Source organism: Osmerus eperlanus, chromosome 26 (assembly GCF_963692335.1).
Source record: "Osmerus eperlanus chromosome 26, fOsmEpe2.1, whole genome shotgun sequence".
NCBI classification, from domain to species: domain Eukaryota; kingdom Metazoa; phylum Chordata; class Actinopteri; order Osmeriformes; family Osmeridae; genus Osmerus; species Osmerus eperlanus.
Genome location: NC_085043.1, coordinates 1,401,764 through 1,423,384, shown reverse-complemented (window position 1 = coordinate 1,423,384; position 21,621 = coordinate 1,401,764). Strand labels below are relative to the sequence as shown.

Here is a 21,621-nt window from a genome sequence, read left to right as displayed (position 1 = left end):
TAATGAAACCCAGAAATCTCAGATAAGAAATCAACAACCACTGTATAGACACATTATAATCAAATACCACTGAACAAAGCCTAAAGGCCCTTGCACACTGAGTACGAAATTTTCGTATGCGTTTTTTCGCAATCGTCATCCTCAAAATTCGGTGGCTCTGAATTGCCCAAAAATCTATCTATAAACTATAAACATGGGGACCTAAACAATTGGTAATCTGCAATACTGTGTGTGTGTGTGTGTGTGTGTGTGTGTGTGTGTGTGTGTGTGTGTGTGTGTGTGTGTGTGTGCGTGTGTGTGTGTGTGTGTGTGCGTGTGTGTGTGTGTGTGCCCCACACCTGTTCGCGTACATATGGGAGTGTTGTGTTGGTCAGTAAGCAGAATGAGCTAAAATAACCTCCTAGTCATCTGTTCCTGTCAGTGACCATCTGACCGTTCCTGCTATTAGTCAACTAAAAAATGAATCAAAATATGAAACACACATTTGTACAAACAAAACAAATATTTTTAAATTTGACACCGGTCATGACCTGTTGAACTACCCACTGCCAGTAATGTGACAGATGAGAGATGATAGGAAATAATCAATCAATTCTAGTTTAATAAACGCAACTTTTCAGTCCATTCTATCTGCCCTTCTGCTTGCCACTGTAATGATTATAATAAGTTGCAAACGCCACAACCTAACTAACCACACCATCAGAAATCGTTTACACTTAGACTACTATTCCTGACAGTATTTTATAAATTCCTCACAGAGAAAGGAATGCAGTTCACCCATCTTTGTTGTTAAATTGAATATAGATTGTATTGCCAACCAACTGTATCAATATTTTTTTTACTAAGCTCCCAACCTGGTGTTTCCCAAGGTAATTGCTCTCCCTCCCCTCACATTCCTATAGTTTTAGACTGCTAAGACATCATCCTTCCAGTCACCCAAAAATATGTAAACCCATTTTGGGCTTCTCAAAATAACCACAATGGTTCTAGTTTTTTAGGGAAGTACACTGATTTGATCAGCAGTAAGAGAAATGCTGGGTAGTTTCCTTGAAACTTTAGTTTTGCAATCCTCTGATTGATTAAAACGACTCATCTTCCAGGAGCTATAAAATCAGGAGTTAGACAGAGTGCCAAAACAGAATTACAGTTCATTTGTATTTTACATACATATTCAAATTTTGACAGCTAATGTTATGGCAAACTCAGGAATTCAAATTATCGGCTATGTTTTGGCACTTGGTGGTCTCGCTGCCTCAATCGCTGCCACTTTCATGGTTGAGTGGAAAAGAGATGCACCTAAGGAAGGTGAAAATAATTCTAGGAATTATCATTATTCAGGACTATGGGAATCATGCTCAGTTGACAGAACAGGAACCAGGTGGTGTGAGCCTTACACTTCAATCATCCACCTGACAAGTAAGTCCAGCATTTCTGACACTCCTATTTCATATATTCCTCTAAGCATCAGATAAAAACAGAGGTTTCTGTTGAGGTAATTTTTTACTCAATACATTGTTTAATATAATTTCCACCATGTTTTGACACAATTTGATTTAGGTAATACAATATATCACTGAAACGAAAGTCAAGTCAAGCTATTGTAACATATTATGAGGCATTTTAGGTTTGCTTCATTTAGCCCAATAGCAAAAATACATCTGAAATGAGTACATTTTATGGACATTTATACTTTAACTCCCCATTTTATTGATCTGCCGTCTCCCCTATGTGCAGTTGAGTTGCACGTCGCTCGGGCAGGTATGCTGCTCAATATTCTGCTGTCCATCTGTGGGCTGTTACTAACCACATTTGGGTTGAAATGCACCAAGTGCCTTGATGGAAACCGGTTGGCAAAGAATCGCATTGTCATGGCAGGAGGAATCTTCATTATGAGTTCAGGTATGCTACTGTAAACATTTGTTTTAACAATGACTTAGTTATGAATTGATATGCAGTGAAACAGTCCATCACAATGCTTTAGAGTGTACTCACGTTGTTCTCTTCACTGCCGTCTCACTCAAGGTCTTCTGTCACTGTCAACTACTTCTTGGTATGCAAATACCATTGTCCAGTCCTTCGACCAGGGTAAAAGGTAGGTTTATAAGTAAATAAGACACTGGCCCATTAATAACAAGAAGTGTCAGCTTCTTTAAAAAATTGAATAATAATCTTTTTAGTTTAGAAGACATATACCTTTTTTCCTCATTCTTGAGCCCTGTCTCTGAATTTGCCTCTACAGGTATGAGTTTGCAAGTGCCATGTTTGTGAGCTGGACTGGGGCTGTCCTTGCCCTGGTCGGTGGAGCTTTCCTTGGCATCAGGTGCCCTGCAAATAGTGAAAGGCCATCCTTTCGACCCCAGAATCTCCAGCCTGTTTCCAAATCAGGTACAGACTATGTCTAGGCTAGTGCAGACTTGAGAAGATTCCATATATTGCCAGCATCTAACCATGGTCATGGATGAACATATGTTCTTAATGTATGTTTGAAACTGGAGTACAATTGACAAATTTTCTTTATTCAAGCTTGAAAATAATGCAACAACAGACAATACTATAACGGTTTCTTTGCACCAGCTTTATTGCATTAAACAATAATTTGTAAAGAACAGGTCATTGTGCTCTCTTCCTGTTATAAAAAAAAACACATTCAGTCCAATGTGATTTAACCATAGATTGTCAAACTAATATTGTTTGAGCATTTGCTAACAGGTCATACTTTGCTAAATGTAAGGATACTTCAGTTACATTTTTTATTTTCCCCAGTACTTTTATATTGCTTTTCTGTCATAAATCTCAACAGAAAGCTCCCTCTGCTTGGACATTTTAAACAGAGCATGGATTTAATGTATTTTCCACTGTAGAGAATGTATCATGCACAATAACAATTTGGAGCAGTGGATTAGGCTATTAAATTATGAAATGCTATAGAAAAGTTATAGATATTGTTTTTGGTGTCCTAAAGTTCTTGTTATTTATGACCTTCATCTTAAGGTCAAAGTATTATATGTTTAACTTGTAACTGTGTGATTAAAAGTAATTGGTCTTTTTTTTACCTGTCATAATTATTGGTTCTTATTTACATGTACATCAAGGAACATTCAAAACGCTACAGCAGTTGACATTAAATTGACAACTCAATATGTAGCATATCAGTGAGGTTATCATAATCACAGTCTCCTTAATATATATTCAGCTTCTGCTGTGACAAGATTGAGATATGGACACAAGCACCAGAAAAACCAAAATGGAATCTACTTCAGAAGAGCAAGTTGATATGAACTACGTGGACTCACTAAATCATTACATTACATTTAGTCATTTAGCAGACGCTCTTATCCAGAGCGACTTACAGTAAGTACAGGGACATTCACCCGAGGCAAGTAGGGTGAAGTGCCTTGCCCAAGGACACAACGTCATTTGGCACAGCCGGGAATCGAACCGGCAAACTCAGGTTGTGTTACAGTAGTCTGTCAATGAGTCTTGTATCAAACATAGTCTGGTGTGTAATAGGAAGTAACATTTTGTGATAGGAACTAATAAATCTAATGGTCATTGTGTTTCCAAAAGGTGTTAGAATGTTGATGCGAGATTCATTTTGATTCATCCACAAAAGCATTGAGGTTGGGAACTATGTCAGGTGACTTAATTAGGCCTGACCTTTCCCAAGTGTTTACCATAGTTTAAAGAACATAATTGTCTAGAATGACATGTTATGCTTCAGTATTACTATTTCCACCACCAGAAGTAAGGGCTCTAACCCATATACAGTAGGCTTCAATGACTGCCCTCTGCTGTTTACAGTTCCTCAAGGACAGAAGTTAACCCTCGTGCTGCCTTCGGGTCACATGACCCAAAGGTTCATAACGAACCATCGTTGTGTTTACCCAATTTTACCCAATACAAAAACAAATTAAAATAATTTTCTTTTAACCTTTGCAATGTGGGGGGTCTGAGACAGCCCAACGGTTAAAAGAAAATGCTTCACTTTGTCTTTGTATGCGGTAAATCTGTCGCAATACGACGGTGGGTCACAATGACTGATGGGTCAGAATGACCCGAAGATAACACAAGGGTTAACTAACTGCCCAAGACCCTCAGTCTGCTAGAATCAGTGTGAGCACCTACATCCTCAAGGGGGAGACATTGTATTGTTGCATTGTTGAGTGGCAAGGGGTTACTAAAGTAGACATTAAGCATTTCATTTCTTGTTGCAAAGACTAGGCTATTTTACATTAATTATTGAAGTTAACCTAATTACAAGTCAGTACTAAGAAAGTAGAAAAAGATTAAGTGGAATCACTGGTGCGATTACTTGTGTAATTATTGCATACATATAACTTGGTGTAGTACCTTCTTGGATTTATGTAGACATTAAAGTTGATAGAGAATAGTAAAAAAAAAAAAAAAAGCTGTATGTACCAGACCACTGAATTACTCCATACTTTGTTACGTTACATTGTTACTACATTGTTAACCAAAACGGTATTGTTTGTTCGTTGTTTCCGTATAGGCTAACACATAAAGTAAATAATTTGCTTGCTATCTTTAACAGTCTCAAAGTGACATTCTGAGGTTGTCGGCTCAATGATGATGTTGTGGTCATTCATTTTCAACTAGAAGGGGAGGAGTTAGCGGAGTGAGAGTGGGGTCGTTATAGAAAATGTGTCCCTAGTCCCTGGCTAAAGAAGTCAAATTTCCGCCCTGCTACTGACCTGTACTCCAAAGTGACCAACGGGGTTTTTAAATGGGACTCAATTAGACTTGATCGCGACTTGGTAAACGGAACTATCACAGAATCAGCCTTTTATTTACTGTTAGCCGTCTTGGCATTCTCCATATAAGAACTGTGAACTGCAAGCGGATGTTTGGAGCCCTGTAGCCTTCCAACACCAAGGAAGATGGATGACAACTTTGCCAGAGGAGGTTTATTGTCAATTGTCCTTCGAGCCGTCTTGTTGTCCTCGTCATTCGCTTCGTTAGAGCCTTACGACCTATTATACAACAATGGAGTCGAAGCATTTTACAGGGGTGACTATACAAATGTGGCGCGATACATGGAGGGAGCGCTCAGCAGCTACGCAGAGGTCCGACAAACTAAAGTCCAATGTTGGCTGAGGTGTCAGGAACAGCACCCATTTGATACTTCTTCATGGGACTTGCGCTTCTTCGACGTAATTCTTCGAAGGTCTTCTTGTCTGAACGAATGCATTGAAAACAAAATAGGGACGCAGTCAATGCACAGAGTCAGCGAGGATGTCATTCAGGATTTTCACAGACGTATCCCCTACAATTATCTCCAGCTGGCTTATCAAAAGGTAGGAGTGTTATAAAGTAAAACATTTCAACGAACTAACAATTGCAATCAACTGCATGGGAAAGTTATTTGCTGCGTAGGCAACGGTACGCTTTTTATCTGGCTGAGGTTGTGGGCTCTTTGAACAGCTGTTGCTGCTGCTGAGCAACGTGATGCCACATATAGCCTACCCAGCTGTTGAATGATGGGATTAACTTGAACAGGATGTTGATGTTGCATGCTTGCCCCGGAATAAAGAAACGTTATTTTATTGCAAGGAGCCATTACGAATGTTATAGCTGATTCATAATATTAATGGTCAACATTTAATTCAGGCAATATGATAAGCTACCGTATGTAAAGGTCCCAACACAAACATTAAGTACGCACTGTGCACCATGCTCTCTATCACAGCAAAGACACGCGCACACGCACATACATAAGGTATTTTTGTTTTGTAAGCCCCTCCCCCAATCACTTTTCCTCCATTCATAAAGTTGTTAACAGGAGATTTTGAATCACAATCCCTAGTAGGCACTAGACACACATACATACACACACACACACACACACACACACACATACACACACACACTTTCAATTTGAAATTACAGTTAGGATGTTTCCTTAAAATGTTTGTTCAAGTGGTCCAAACTTGGCCACTGCAGAATTGTTTCATGTCTGTGTTTTCACAGTTTCTTATCTGTTCCAACACAATTTTACATTTACATTTATTATTTTACATGAATATATGGAAATGGATCGTTACTTTACAACCTGAAACTAGAAGTCATGATTGTACCTGCTATGCCAACAATGTTTTACTTTGTTTCTGTTAAGGTAAAATCTGTGGTCATGCCCAGTGATCTTAGTAGTGTGCCTCCTGGCAGTGGCCATGGGCTGCAGTGTGGTTTATGAAAGAGAGTTCAGCTGATGTCTGGCTCCATTTCACATTGCCCACAAACATGTCTGAGTCAGAACAAATCAATGTCCCAGTCCAGACATGACATTGCTTAAGGCAAGGCCTGGCTCATATAGTAGCATCTGTGCTAAGGAAATACTATTTTGTCATCGCCTATACACTAAGAGTGGTATAGGGTGTATCTAACTTGTAAATGTAGCACCTAGGACTACTAATGGTCTTATGGTCCTATATTACTTTGTCTACCCTGCAACTAGGCATGTGTTCTTGTTGGTATTAGGGATGCTACTTTTGAAAATATTTTTTGACCGATAACTGACGCTCCTTAACAACCATTAACTGACAATATTTTTTGTTGTTGAATGTGTGTGTGTGTACACAAATTAGAATGGGTTTCGTTTCCCACATTCAGCTCAAGAACCAGGCACTCTGCAAAGTTCATATTCAGCACGTGTAGGGTTGGGTATTGTTAGAATTTGATCGATTCCGGTTCCGATTCTGGTTTTCAAATCTAGTTTTCAAAATCTGGTTTTCAAATCTGGTTTTCAAAACACACCATCATTTTGCACGGCCAGGGATTCGAACCAGCAACCTTCTGATTTCTAGCCCGATTCCCTAACCGCTCAGCCACCTGACTTCCTCTGTTGGTGATGTTCCCTATCAAAATCACACTTCTAATGTCTAAATTGAATTAGTCCCTCATCATTCATCATTATTGTATGTCACAGCAGCTTTGTGCTGTTAACCCTCGTGCTGCCTTCGGGTCACATGACCCAAAGGTTCATAACGAACCATCGTTGTGTTTACCCGATTTTACCCAATACAAAAACAAATTAAAATAATTTTCTTTTAACCTTTGCAATGTGGGGGGTCTGAGACAGCCCAACGGTTAAAAGAATATGCTTCACTTTGTCTTTGTATGCGGTAAATCTGTCGCAATACGAAGGTGGGTCACAATGACTGATGGGTCAGAATGACCCGAAGATAACACAAGGGTTAAGCAATTAACTAAGAGTTTAGAAAAAGTTTATTTGGTATGGAGAAAAAAAACCATTCAAGCCTAATATTTTGCAATAGCCTACATAGAGTTAAATAAATGGGTTATGTTACAGTAAGCATATCTACAGGGGAGCACGTTGTTGGTCATCATGATTACAAAACCTTGTCACCATGCATGTGTGTGTGTGTAGTGTACACAAAAATGGCAAATAAAAGATTCCACCAATCCATCTTCTAATAGGCTAAAGGATATAAATATATGATATCATAGAGTTATAGTTGTTTAGTCTATATACATATAGCCCAGGGTTGGACTTGCCATCGGGAGAGTCGGGAGATTTCCTGAACGGCCGGTCAAACGGCCGCGGCATAATGCAAAAAAATATATTATAATAATACACGGTCGTAGGCCGGTCTGCGAAGTCCCGGGCTGTTTTTCAGTCCCAGTCCAAACCTGTAAGCCTATGTATTTTTGTAAAAATATTTTCCGTTGATTTTAATACAACTGTCAGATGACTATTTGGTCATTTGGACATAAATAGGCCTGCTCTATTTGTCTGTTGCTCTGATAACTTAAAAGCGATAGCCTATATTTTTTTACGATCTGGTAACTGAAAATTAAAAAATATATCTGACACCTAGGCTACAGCTCTTACTTTGAAATATGTTTAATGGTGGCCACTCCTTTCACCCCCCTTACGTATCATCTGTCTCCCCTTTGCCGATTTTGTGATGTGTGTTTCACCAACTGAAAGCCATGCATGTGCGCGAATATGAACAACCACCAGAATGCGTTTAACCCTCGTGCTGCCTTCGGGTCACATGACCCAAAGGTTCATAATGAACCATCGTTGTGTTTACCCAATTTTACCCAATACAAAAACAAATTAAAATAATTTTCTTTTAACCTTTGCAATGTGGGGGGTCTGAGACAGCCTAGCTGTTAAAAGAAAATGCTTCACTTTGTCTTTGTATGCAGTAAATCTGTCGCAATACGACGGTGGGTCACAATGACTGATGGGTCAGAATGACCCGAAGATAACACAAGGGTTAACAAATAAAATGCCAGGTTGGTTAGAATTGTGAAATGTCTATTGTAGGCCAACAGAATCGAGTATTAAGCCATGTAATAATTGTTTATAGCTAACTCACTACAAATATTAAACAGAGTTTTCTTGCGATCCCATAAACGTAGGCTACTGTTGAACGCCGAAAGTCGCTCTTCCTTGGCAAAGCACTGCAAAAGTTGGAAAATTCACTCATTCACTCAAACTCATGCACACCGGAGTTACCCAATCCAAATCCGTCCGAGTGCGGTAGATTAGCCGCTGCGGTGCGGATTGCATTGTTATGACATTTTAAGAATAACTAATACAGTTAGGTCCATAAATATTTGGACATTGACACAATTTTCATCATTTTGGCTCTGTATACCACCACAATGGATTTGAAATGAAACAATCAAGATGTGCTTTAAGTGCAGACTTTCAGCTTTAATTTCAGGGTATTTACATCCAAATCAGGTGAACGTGTAGGAATTACAATACATTTTATATGTGGCCCCCCCCCCTTTTTAAGGGACCAAAAGTAATTGGACAATTGGCTGCTCAGCTGTTCCATGGCCAGGTGTATGTTATTCCCTCATGGGAGTTCGTTATTTCATTGACAAGGAGCAGATAAAAGGTCTAGAGTTCATTTCAAGTATGGTATTTGTGTTTGGAATCTGTTGCTGTCAACTCTCAATATGAAGTCCAAAGAGCTGTCACCATCAGTGAAGCAAGCCATCGTTAGGCTGAAAAATCAAAACAAACCTATCAGAGAGATAGCAAAAACATTAGGTGTGGCTCAATCAACTGTTTGGTACATTCTTAAAAAGAAAGAACGCACTGGTGAGCTCAGCAACACCAAAAGACCCGGAAGACCACGGAAAACAACTGTGGTGGATGACAGAAGAATTCTTTCCCTGGTGAAGAAAAACCCCTTCACAACAGTTGGCCAGATCAAGAACACTCTCCAGGAGGTAGGCGTATCTGTGTCAAAGTCAAAAATTAAGAGTAGACTTCACCAGAGTAAATACAGAGGGTTCACCACAAGATGTAAACCATTGGTGAGTCTCAAAAACAGGAAGACCAGATTAGAGTTTGCCAAAAAACAACTAAAAGAGCCTGTACAGTTCTGGAACAACATCCTATGGACAGATGAGACCAAGATCAACTTGTACAAGAATGATGGGAAGAGAAGAGTATGGAGAAGGGAAGGAACTGCTCATGATCCAAAGCATACCACCTCATCAGTGAAGCATGGTGGAGGTAGTGTTATGGCGTGGGCATGTATGGCTGCCAATGGAACTGGTTCCCTTGTATTTATCGATGATGTGACTGCTGACAAAAGCAGTAGGATGAATTCTGAAGTGTTTCTGGCAATATTATCTGCTCAGATTCAGCCAAATGCTTCAGAACTCATAGGACGGCGCTTCACAGTGCAGATGGACAATGACCCGAAGCATACTGCGAAAGCAACCAAAGAGTTTTTTAAGGCAAAGAAGTGGAATGTTCTGCAATGGCCAAGTCAATCACCTGACCTAAATCCAATTGAGCATGCATTTCACTTGCTAAAGACAAAACTGAAGGGAAAATGCCCCAAGAACAAGCAGGAACTGAAGACAGTTGCAGTAGAGGCCTGGCAGAGCATCACCAGGGACGAAACCCAGCGTCTGGTGATGTCTATGGGTTCCAGACTTCAGGCTGTCATTGACTGCAAAGGACTTGCAACCAAGTATTAAAAGTGACAATTAGATTTATGATTATGTTAGTTTGTCCAATTATTTTTGGTCCCTTAAAAAGGGGGGGGGGCACATATAAAATGTGTTGTAATTCCTACACCGTTCACCTGATTTGGATGTAAATACCCTGAAATTAAAGCTGAAAGTCTGCACTTAAAGCACATCTTGATTGTTTCATTTCAAATCCATTGTGGTGGTATACAGAGCCAAAATGATGAAAATTGTGTCAATGTCCAAATATTTATGGACCTAACTGTATATCGTGATATATACCGTTACCGTCAGTGCTTACGAATTATACCGTGATAAACATTTTAGGCCATACCGCCCAGCCCCGATACCCAACCCTAAGTATGCGTCCTCTTTATAATCCAGTGCAGTGCGGCAATTGACGTTGTTTGGATAAGCATTTCAACATCAAATAGGGGGGGTCAGATGGCTGAGTGGTTAGGGAATCGGGCTATTAATCAGAAGGTTGCCGGTTTGATTCTTTTACATTTACATTTATGCATTTAGCAGACACTTTTATCCAAAGCGACTTCCAAGAGAGAGATTCCTGGCTGTGCCAAATTACGTTGTGTCCTTGGGCAAGGCATTTCACCCTACTTGCCTCGGGGGAATGTCCCTGTACTTACTGTAATTCGCTCTGGATAAGAGTGTCTGGTAAATGATAAAATGTAAATGTATGACAAAATTATTAGCCGCCAGTTTGGCTTGCTCTCTTCGCGACCTAGCCCCTTCACTCTGACTGCAGCAAGTTTCCTACGAATAGGCCATCCTGAGAACTGGGCACTTTGCAAAGTTAATATTTTGCAGGTGCCCTTTTTATAATCCAACGGACTGCAGTACAGCAATTGAACTAATGCGATTAACAAAGCCATTCGCAATGAAATTAAACATAGTAAGGAAAATAGGGAAATTCTGTTTAGTTATTTAGTAGCGAATTTGCAAATTTCGCTTTTACAACCGATATTCATCTGCTTTATAAGGGCCTGGCTAGCTAACAGAACGATAATATAAAGTGGATATACTTTCAGTATAGATCAGTGAATATTGTTACATAAATTAATGTGTTTACTGATGTCAAAACTGTCATCATATTGCAAATGTACAAGTGCTGTATGGTGAATTAGACGTACCATTATGACAACTGGCTCAACCATTGTGCCATGTCATGACTTCTGTTTGTTTGTGGTTGTAAGACAATTTAACAGAGAACCAATATAGTAATTTTTTATCAACATAAGCATAAGGAACCAGCAGACAAATGAAGGCTACATGATAATTTGCATGAATGAAGGCTACCACAGCATTGGCAATTTTACTAGAATAGATGTGGAGGTTGAACAAGTACTTCAGAGATGACAGAGAATTTCAATTGTGATCTGAGAAATATTGGTACCAAAACCACTGAGAAGAACTGTCATCACCAACGGGCACTGCACTATCTATAATTAAATAAATTTGTGTGTGTCACCGACATCATCACGGGCACTGTGCCCTATCTATAGCTCAAGGAATCTGTATTTGTGTGTTTCACTGACATCTTAATTACCGGCTGCATCACGGGCACTTTGCACTAGTAAAAAAAAAGATTATACAACAAATGTTTTTTCCCCCCTATAATGTCTTGTTTTTTTTTTTTTAAATAGCAGCATAAACAACAACATAACAAAAACAGATTTACAAAATGAAAACACATTGAATCCGAGAGCACCGACTGTACCTACATGATTGGCACCTATAACAACACGGAAGTACAATTACAGTTATTATGCTGCTGCTCAACAACGAAAACGGAGATTGCCAAACTAGCAGAAAGTTGCTAGATTTGTCACTAGTCGCTAGATACAACCTTTTTGACACTAGGGAAAGTAAAAAGTAGCTAAATTAGCAACACTTACCGATTGTATTAACCGGTAAACATTTGTATTGTCGGTTAACGGTTACACCGGTTAATTATGAGCATCCCTAGTTGGTATCTTCATTAATTTACTACAAGACTGCATATCAAGCCTGTGCTGATCTAATAACAGGTAGAAAGAGAGAGGACCTGGGTAAGAAATCAAGACCGGACCAGGGTGAAACAGAGGGGAAAATGCTGTGGCCTTGTAACTACCATAGCAATTGCAGGATATATTTTAATATTGGCTGTGTAGGGGACACATTTCTTTATTTTAATAAAGCGTTTCATGTGTTTTGAGCTGGGGGCGGGTGGTGCTGTTTGTGAAAATAAATAACATTCCTCCAGTATTTAACATTCCAGCCTTACACACCCAGCTTTCAACCCGGCCTCTGGCATAATGGCTCCTTTCGGCCCAGCAGAAAGGCTCACAGACACCAACTGTTTTCGTAAATCAGGCAGATGCATGTGTCCCCAACTGGCCCACCATTTACCCCTGCAAATATTTTGTTTTCCTGTTGTAGCCTGTTTACTTTTCTAAAATCAGAGACATGCCGCCTTGTGCAGGCTTTAAAGGAATACTTCTGCTCCAGCCTGTGGCATGGCCTCAGGTAGCCCTCTGTGTGGCATGTTCATTGGCCAGAGCTGGCTTCTCTACACTTGACCAGATGAAAGGGGTCGGTAACACGGACACCCTTTTAAGCTACGAGGCTGATTGCTTACTGTACATCCTGGGTCCGCCCTCTGGGTGATAAGGGAGGGGGACAAGCATAGATTCCTATCAACATACTGAATAATGTATGGGATGGGGGGGGGGGATTTTGCGTGGGGATTTTGGGGGGAGAATAGTTATAATGTCTAGTGGATTATGGTCATATTACCACTACGGACATTGACATAAGTTTTTACCTTCATCAACAACTGTCAAGATCATACTGATCAGTTACATCTCTCGTCCTGGCCCAACCATGAATAACACCACGTCACATTGCATTGGGGAGTCATTCCTACACTCTTCAGTGTTCAACTGCATCCCCACTAGTCTCCGACCAGACAGACCCAGGCTCGACCTGCATCACACACCAACACACTCTGCCAGCACACGGACGACCAGACAGAGATCCACTGACTGTGCCAAAGGCCTTCTGCATGACTGGCTCAGAGTGTATAACGGCACCATAGGAATGCATAGGCACTGTGTTCTGTATTTCGCTCCGCTCCGGATTAACCTTGAGATTAGAAAACCTGGTAGAAACGTGAATGAGATCAGTGTTTGTGAGACGTGACGAAGCTGTAGAACCCATTGGGAGGCAAGCTGGGGTTGAGGTGTGTTGTGGAGTCTTGGCGTCAGCTGTTGTGGGAGCCTGTCCAGCAGAGATGTTGCTTTGTTGCAGTTGCTGACAGAAATTGTGGCCTCTGTTTAAAATTGGTTCCAGATCATCACAATTGATCAAATGGTGGATTAAACACAATGACACAGAGAACATACCAGATACTTATTCATGGCGGATCAAGATATCCATTCCCCTGCCATGCGATGTGGAGTGGGACGCAGATCCAGTAGTCTGAATTAGCCAGCTGGTGGTCCGTGGTCTGAAATAAAACTTTTGCAGTGTTTCCCGCAGCACTTTTCAGTTAAGGCGGCCACCTAAGCAACACACGCCTGCAGCCTTAACTACGTTGTTGTCGTAGTTAAAAAAATTTTTTAAAGCGATATCCGCCGTTGTCCTGTATTCTCCCTTCCATTCCAAACCGTGACCAACGCCAGTCTCCCTTCTCTGCAGAACGCATTAGTCTATCGCACAAACTAGTAGTAAAGTGGTAGTTAAACATGTTTGACATTTTGATGCTTTTTAAATCATCAATAGAACTAATCTATCCAAACCATTTGAGGATCCTCCGCAGTTTCATGCTAATTTCTAAGACTGTAGCATCAATGTAGTGAAAAGAGACACTACATGACATTGTCCTAAACCTTTATGCTATGAGAGATAACACGGAGAATAATTCTTCTTAAATGTCTTAAACTACAGTACGTGGAGAAACACTGCAGTTAAGTGATTAAAGTCCACAAAAACATAATTCCCTTGGACGAAGTTAAATCATAAGACAATGTTGTGATGTTGAAATTGAGATGTGAGGGTATTATTTAACCATATACTGTATGACTATGGCTGCCTGGTACAGTTAATGAATGGTAGAGTACATTAATTGTTTGTTCCCTGAAGTAATTTTGTTGCTCCATCTCAAATTACAGTGTACCAAAGCCTTGAACTCAGTATGAAGTAAAAGGCACTCCCTCTAGTCCCCCAAAGCTTATGATGAGTAAGGAATTGTGGTTATGTCTCCCTTTCGTCTGAGCACCAATTTATTTATTCTCACACTTTGATGTTAATTGCTGAAACTCAAACAACCTTCTGCAGTATTTAATATGTTGATGGCTGTAACCAAATAGAATCAGTTGTCATGCTTCGTGTCATTTGATGTACCATAAATCTATAATTATCTCTTCTATTCTTTGCCTCCCAAACACACCCTATGTAATTAACTTGGGTTGCATTGAGCCCAGATGTGCCAAACCTGTGTGTAAGGAGTAATCCTAACGAGGAGAGGTTCTCTTTCACTTCAGAAAGTGAGAATAGGGGAATTGGAATTGTGGTTGTTAGTCTAATCCTTTGAGTGTTACCCACATCAGATCAAAAGCTTTAATAATGAAAGCTTTATCTCTGATATTAATGCAGAATATGGCAGCACTTGTCAACTATCATCTCTTCTCTCTAATACTAATTGTCCTCTTATCATGAGCATTGCTACCCAGATCTATCTCCAAAGTTGCATGTTTGCTTTCAGAATTTTTACGGTTAAGTCACATTGTGGGAGGCCCTTAGCCTGGCTCTGCCCTCCTACGTACTTCCGCTCAATTTGGATTTTTTGAATTTTGAGAATTCGGCACATAAGTTGGTTTTCTCAAATATTGTTTTTGTAGGGCCAATCAGCGAATAGAGGGAGTGGCTGAGAACGATGACGTTGTGTGCTAGTTTGAGTTGTAGTTCAGTAATGGCAGCGGAGAAAGATGCGAGCGAAGCCATTCATTCGGTCCGTTGTGGCAACGCTGCCGAATATCCAAAAGTTAAAGCCGGAGCAAGAACAATCTTTGTTAAGTTTTGTTGGTGGCCATGATGTTGTGGCCCTCCTCCCCACAGGGTACGGGAAAAGTTTTTCCAGCTACAGCCGCTAGCTCCATTACAGTAGTGGTGAAGGAGTTGGCTAAGGCGAACGCTAACGGTTGGTTATGGCAGATCAGAGTGGTTCTGGGCAGATCCAATAGTTTTAAACTTCAACAGAGTACCCGCCTTCAAGGAAGTTAATGCTTGTCAATGGAGCGATCCCAGACCCTCTGTACAAATGAAATGTACTAGGGTCTGGTTAGGACCAGGCTAGGAGGCCCTACCTGGACCAGTGAAAAAAAATTGGGTTGGTTTCTTGAGAAAATAAATTTTTGTGTACAAAATATTTTAGAGACAGCTGAGTTTTTAGACATTCCATTGGGCTTAGATGTTGTCTTTGATACTGGTTTACCACAAACTCTTGTAAAGTTAAGCACAACATTCTCTTTTAATGGGATAGTTAGAAGTTTCTATGGTAGTTATGTGGTAAGTTAACTAGAGAGGGGGGTGTGCTTGCGGCTGCCCCAGCTTCCCATAATCTCCTGTTGTTTACTAATATCAACAATTCAGTGTTTTTACTTCGGTTTAATAAGAAAGGACATTGATTAAGCTTGTTGAAATTAGTCCCTTTTAATTGTTATCTGGTTACTAGGATTGCTTGTAGCTAGTCTAGTAGCTGGCTACCACCAGCTGGTGGCTGATAGACTCTGTGCTTTGGACGACTCGGTGCTTTGGTGTAATGTGCGGGGTAACAGCTAAATAACTTGCCATTCTACCTGTCACTCGTAGGCTGGTAGCCTAATACAGTACCTCCCGGAAGTGGTCTGGAACGGGAGACAAACAAGCTAGCTAACAGAAAGCTGAAAAGTATCCTATCGTATTGTGTGTGCCTTGTGGTGTGAAGTTGTGGCGTTGTGTGACATCCTGATGTTTCTGACTGTGGCTTGTGTGGAGGGAATTGGGATTTCCTGTGTACTTACATTATTCACTAATCAATAGAACTTTCACTACTAGTCATTGGATACTAGTTAGTATGTTCTCATGTGAGTTTGCTATTTATAAGAGTAGATTGTGTTTGTCAGGTTGAATAGATGTTCGGGGTCAGGAGAAAGTACTGTGTAAATTTCTCTTGTGACGGTGACGGGGATAGCTCCATCTATCATCTCTCTCTCTGCCCTTAGAGTGGTCATGGGCTGGGAACTGGGAATCTCTTTTTTTCTGAGACTGTTGTAACGTCATTACTTCCTGACTGTCACTATCAATGTTTACATTTTTGTGCCCTATAAAAGATGGTCCTCCGGCCTCCAGAGCTGAGAGAGACAGGATTGAGACCTAAGCCTGGTGTTTTCTCCCAATCTACAGATTGATAATTATTTCCAGAAAAAAATCCAGAACTCGATAACCACCGTTAGCTTAACTTCCACAAAAACTTTAATTATGCCTAAACCGTCGAACGGTCTCCTTGCTAATGGCAAACACACCCAATTATACATTAGGAACTTTACATTTACATATAATTAACATGCTAACTTAACTTAAATAAATAAGGTCTTTTGATTTTGGTTGTCTATGAACATACATTACTTGAATATAGAAATAGACCAAATTAGGTCAAACTTCAAATCAAACTTTATTAACATGTGCAACACGATGCGTTTCACAATGGGGAAAAGGGGATTGGGGGATACACACACTTGTTTGACATTACTTTTCCAGAGGGAAGCAAAAAACGAGATCATCCATTTGGGCCAATATAGGAGAACTGCAAAAATCCTTCCCTGACCTCTCTACCAGACCATGTGTCTATGACCAAAGTGACCTGACCTTTTAGTCGAGAGCTAGTTTCTAATTAGTCTTCTGTCAAGCTCAAGCTCTCTTTTAGGTAAATATTCCATTGCTGCATTAAGTCCAGTGCAGGTTGCCATCCCTTTCAAGCAGAGATATGGTTGCTTGGCAGCGTTGATACAAACAGAAGGGCCAGTTATAGGTCTGTAACTCTGTGTGGAAAATGAGTTTGGAATTATTACTGCGGTTTGTGACCACATTAGAGAGTTGTAGACAAGCTATGTCATTCTGTGTAAATTTGTTTCTGTTTTCCCTTGGAAGTCTACTAAAGACTGCATAATAAAGCTATTTTACGGTATTCATGTAAATTTGTATATCCTCTCTAATTTTCATTTTCTATTTCTCTCTGCCATTCTAACCTCACAGTGTAGTTTTGATCTCAGTGAAGCATCTACAGTAATAGGCACCTGTGTTTTCCCATAAACTATTAAATGTATTATAGCCTCTTCAATAGGGCATGCTATGATTAATGTGCCATCAGGTGTGTGATTGTGTGCTCACACACACACGTATGTGAAGGGAAGTTTCTTTTAAAGGGAAGACCAGAGACAGAGATATTTTACAGTATGTCTGGTGCAAACTGATCTCAAGACAGAATGCGTAGCATTCCAATAAATCATAAAAAGAAGTGCGAACTCTCCTTTAAGTGAAAACTAAGAATGTAATTGTCTTAATTTATCTACAAATGAAGGCTCACACTTTCACTTTTACAATATGTGCTTGGTTTTAGGGCTTCATTTAAATCTTGAGGTCCAGGGAGAAGGCCTGGAAGGAATCCCAGGGTTCGAAGTTGCGACCATTTTGGTCGCATATGCTCCAGAACTGTTGTCTGTGCGACCTCAAAATATATTTTAGGGCATTTGTGTGATTGCAAATAATCGTTATGGTGTGACCTTTTTAAATATATTTTATATAATAAAAATGGATCGCTAAATATAGCTGCAAGCAGCGATGCGGGTTCCTCCTCAAAATGGCAAAATATTATGAAAATGTACATTGTAGCAGGTCAAGAGATGGACAACAAGACAGCAAAATTAATTTGTGCTTGGCAAACGACAGGCTGAATGGAGATTTGAACTCAAGATCATGTGGTTGCAAGTCAGCCTCTCTATCCCCTCATCAACTGTTGAGTTTTTAACTGTTTTTTGAACAGGAAGGGCAGAGTATTAGCTTTGGTCAGCTTTGGGACAAAGTTTAAGCAGCTGTACTTCTATCATATTTTGACATACCAAGGTGAAATTGTGCATGGTACTTCAGAGTGATGTCATCTTGAAGCCTATTAGGTATTTGATTTATTGACACAAAGATATTGAGGCAATGTGGACATTTACATAAATACACCCCTTTCATCCATTTTGCATTGCATTCCTTATTGCTTTTGACCCTATAGGAAGAAATGTATTCTAGACATGTATACCAAGTTAGATAATTGGACTTACGGGTCAAGAAGATAACAGTTTTTTAGGTTTACCCAAATCTTCACTGTAAAGCAAAATCTGTCATGGCGGACCTTTTGGGTCCTTGAGGCTTCTTTGTTCCCCATGAGAAATAAGGCATGTATATCAATTTTCAGCCATTTTTGAGAAATGGGGTGCAGGGGAAATCACATAGACTTTGGGCGTGGCTTATAGCTTTGCGACCAAAATTTGTACGGGTGTCAAAATCAGTCCAGTCCAGTTTGTTGTTCAAATGAACACCCAGGTACTTATAAGATCTCACAATCTCAATGACCATTCCCTGGATGTTCACTGGTACTGGAGGAGAGTGTTTACCCTGGCAGAAGTCCACCACCAGCTCTTTGGTTTTGCCAGAGTTGATCTGGAGGCGGTTCTGCTGGCACCATCCTATGAAGTCCTGGTTCAGTTCTCTGTATTCCCTGTCATCACCGGCGGAAATTAGGTCGACGATTGCAGAGTCATCAGAGAACTTTTGCAGGTGGCAGTTAGGAGAGTTGTATCTGAGGTCCGAGGTGTAGATGGTGAACAGAAATGGAGCTCGAACGGTTCCTTGTGGGGCCCCCGTGCTGCAGGACACACATACTGTGAACAGTTGGTGAGGTAGTCCAAGATCCATCCAGTGAGGTGGTGGTCCACTCTGGTCTGATTCAGCTTGTCCCTCCGAGGTAAAGGCTGGATGGTGTTAAAAGGCACTGGAGAAATAAAAAAACATGATTATCACGGTGCTTCCAGCCTTTTCCAGATGAGAAAGGCATCTGTGTAGCAGGTACATGACAGCGTCATCCACCCCGATGCCAGATTGGTAGGCGAACTGAAGGGGGTCCAGAGCTGAGCTCACCAGGGGACGGAGTTGTACAAGGACCAGCCTCTCTAGCGTCTTCATCAGGTGGGATGTTAACGCCACTGGTCTGAAGCTGTTGAAGTCCTTGGGTCGTGGGGTCTTTGGGACTGGTACCACGCAGGATGTTTCCCACAGCTGTGGTACTCTCCCCAGCTTCAAGCTCAAGTTGAAGACGTGCTCCACTATCCCACACAGCAAGTCAGCGTTGGACCTGAGGAGCCTTGAGCTGATGCCGTCCGGACCCGTGGCCTTCCTCACCTTGATCCTTCTCAGTTCGTTCCTCCCCTGGTCAGTTGTGAGGGACAAGTTGGGGGATGGGGGCTGAGTGCCGTGGGTTGTTGTAAGGGGGGTGGGGCGCTGTTCGTGGAGTGTGGTGTATGAGGAATGAGGGAGGGGGGGGGAGCCAAGTGCTGTGGGGAAGGGGGTGGAGGAGAGGAGGGGCAATCCACAGGGGGTTGCAGCAGCAGAGAGGACTGGATGGGTGGGGGGGGGGGGGGGTGGATGGCTGATCGAATCTGTTGAAAAATAAGTTCAAGTCATTCACCCACTTCTGGTCCCCCATAGGCTGTTAGTTGGGCCCATTGTATCCAGACATTGTCTTCAGGCCCTTCCAGACCCCGCTGATGTTGTTCTGCTGCAGCTGGTCCTCCATCTTCATCCTGTAGACTTTCTTCCCCTCCCTGATCCTCCTCCTCAGCTCCCTCTGCACAGTGTTTAGCTCCTCCTTGTTGTTTCTTGATCTAAAGACCCTCTTCTTCTCCTTGAGGAGGGCCTTTATTTCGAAGTGATCCACGGTTTGCTGTTAGAGAAACACTGTACAGTCCTGGAGGGTACGGTGTTCTCCGCACAGAAGTTAATATAGTCCGTTATGCAGTGAGTGAGAATAGTGAGCAGAATTAAGTTCAAGTTATCGTTGATGCAGCCCTCCAACACATTTCAGGTTTCTCATGTGGCCCCTTTTTCTTGCCCACCCCGGAGTTACGGAGCTGGGCCATGAAACTAACCCATGGAGGATTTTGACTTGCTAGGGAGAGTGTGGCAAGCTGGTTTAGCCAAGGCCAAAGGGCAAGAAGGCCAAATGAGAGGTGTTGGCCATCTGCAGGGCATGCGACAGCAAGGGGGGACCCGCTATAAGACTGAGCCATGAAATGTTAGGTCTCAGTTCAGGGAAGCACTTTTAAACAGTAGCACTTTCTATTTTTAAATGTTTTATTTTGCTTAAAATGTTTTAGTTTTGCAGCTCAGTGAAGCACTTAAAAGATTTGTATTTTTATATACATTTTACATTACATTTACATTTATTCATTTAGCAGACGCTTTTATCCAAAGCGACTTCCAAGAGAGAGCTTTACAAAGTGCATAGGTCACTGATCATAACAACGAGATAGCCACAAAACATTGCGAGTAGCCAAAACATGAAGCACACATTGTGAACAACCAAAAATAAGTGCCAAAGGGAAGAACCATAAGAGCATGTAGTTAAACAAGTTACAATTAAACAACATGAACTGCTATAAGTGCAAGTGTACCTATGGAAAAAAAGCAAGCAACAATAATAAAACAATATATCACAGCGAGTACAAAAATTTAAGTCAGTTACCACTAACCACAAGAGCAACAAGTCTCTAAGCAAGAGTCATTGTGATCCTTGAGGAAACTAACATCGGGTCAAGCGAACCATTCCTAAGTACCGTTGTACTCCCGGAACAAGTGCGTCTTGAGCCTTTTCTTGAAGGTGGAGAGACAGTCAGTGTCTCTGATGGAGGTGGGGAGTTGATTCCACCACTGGGGGGCCAGACAGGAGAAGAGCTTGTGTTGGGACCGGGCGGTCTTGAGCGGTGGGACCACCAGGCGGTTGTCTGAAGAAGACCGTAGGTGACGGGTGGGGGTGTAGGGCTGCAGGAGAGACTTGATGTAGACGGGTGCATATACAGTAGAATTGTGCTTCAAATAAAAATATTTACCTACACCTTAGTTTTGTTTAAGATCATTTACATAATATATATGAATGTATATGGAGCGTGATAAAAAGGTGACCTTGAAATTGTGGCGATGCAAGGAAAAATGTGGGTGCACCTAAATTTTGTGCTGGTGCACCTAAATAAAAAAGTTTGCACCAGTGCAACCAAGGCAAAATGTATGTCTGGAGCCCTGCCTGTAAATCTATAACATAAATATTATAGTTGTGGTGCACCTTAATACTCGGTGGGTGCCAGAAAATAAAATCCCAACTTGGGAGCACCAGTGCCACCAAGAAAAAAGTTAATCTCTTTTCAAGCCCTGAATCCCTTTAAATATAGGCTTTCTGTAACTTATGGATCCTAGTTGCTACCACTGACAGCCCCAAATAAGCCTTGGCTACAAGCCAGTACCTAGAGGGAGGTTGGAAAAGTCCTTCTAGCCGGCATGTTT

At 41.2% G+C, this 21,621-nt stretch overlaps 2 protein-coding genes across 2 annotated transcripts in view; both read left to right on the top strand.

Annotated features, from left to right (window-relative positions):
• Positions 1–1,153: 1,153 nt before the first annotated feature.
• On the top strand, positions 1,154–3,056 carry LOC134012753 (claudin-19). Its single transcript, XM_062452305.1, has 4 exons — positions 1,154–1,416; positions 1,735–1,899; positions 2,023–2,092; positions 2,240–3,056. Exons 1-4 carry the CDS (start codon positions 1,194–1,196, stop codon positions 2,400–2,402), a joined length of 621 nt encoding a protein of 206 aa, XP_062308289.1. The 5' UTR covers positions 1,154–1,193; the 3' UTR covers positions 2,403–3,056.
• A 1,561-nt stretch (positions 3,057–4,617) lies between these two features.
• p3h2 (prolyl 3-hydroxylase 2) overlaps positions 4,618–21,621 on the top strand; it is a 52,479-nt gene continuing 35,475 nt past the window's right edge. Inside the window, exon 1 of the mRNA XM_062452531.1 lies at positions 4,618–5,315. Within this exon, the coding sequence (XP_062308515.1) occupies positions 4,899–5,315 (417 nt within the window). The 5' untranslated portion in view covers positions 4,618–4,898. The remainder of the gene's footprint in view (positions 5,316–21,621) is intronic.

What these genes read in the sequence shown, in the direction of transcription:
- LOC134012753 (XM_062452305.1), top strand. Translation starts at nt 1,194, where the DNA reads ATGGCAAACTCAGGAATTCAAATTATCGGCTATGTTTTGGCACTTGGT. An exon ending in AATCTTCATTATGAGTTCAG is followed by an intron (nt 1,900 to 2,022) that starts GTATGCTACTGT and finishes GTCTCACTCAAG; the next exon opens with GTCTTCTGTCACTGTCAACT. An exon ending in TCCTTCGACCAGGGTAAAAG is followed by an intron (nt 2,093 to 2,239) that starts GTAGGTTTATAA and finishes TTGCCTCTACAG; the next exon opens with GTATGAGTTTGCAAGTGCCA.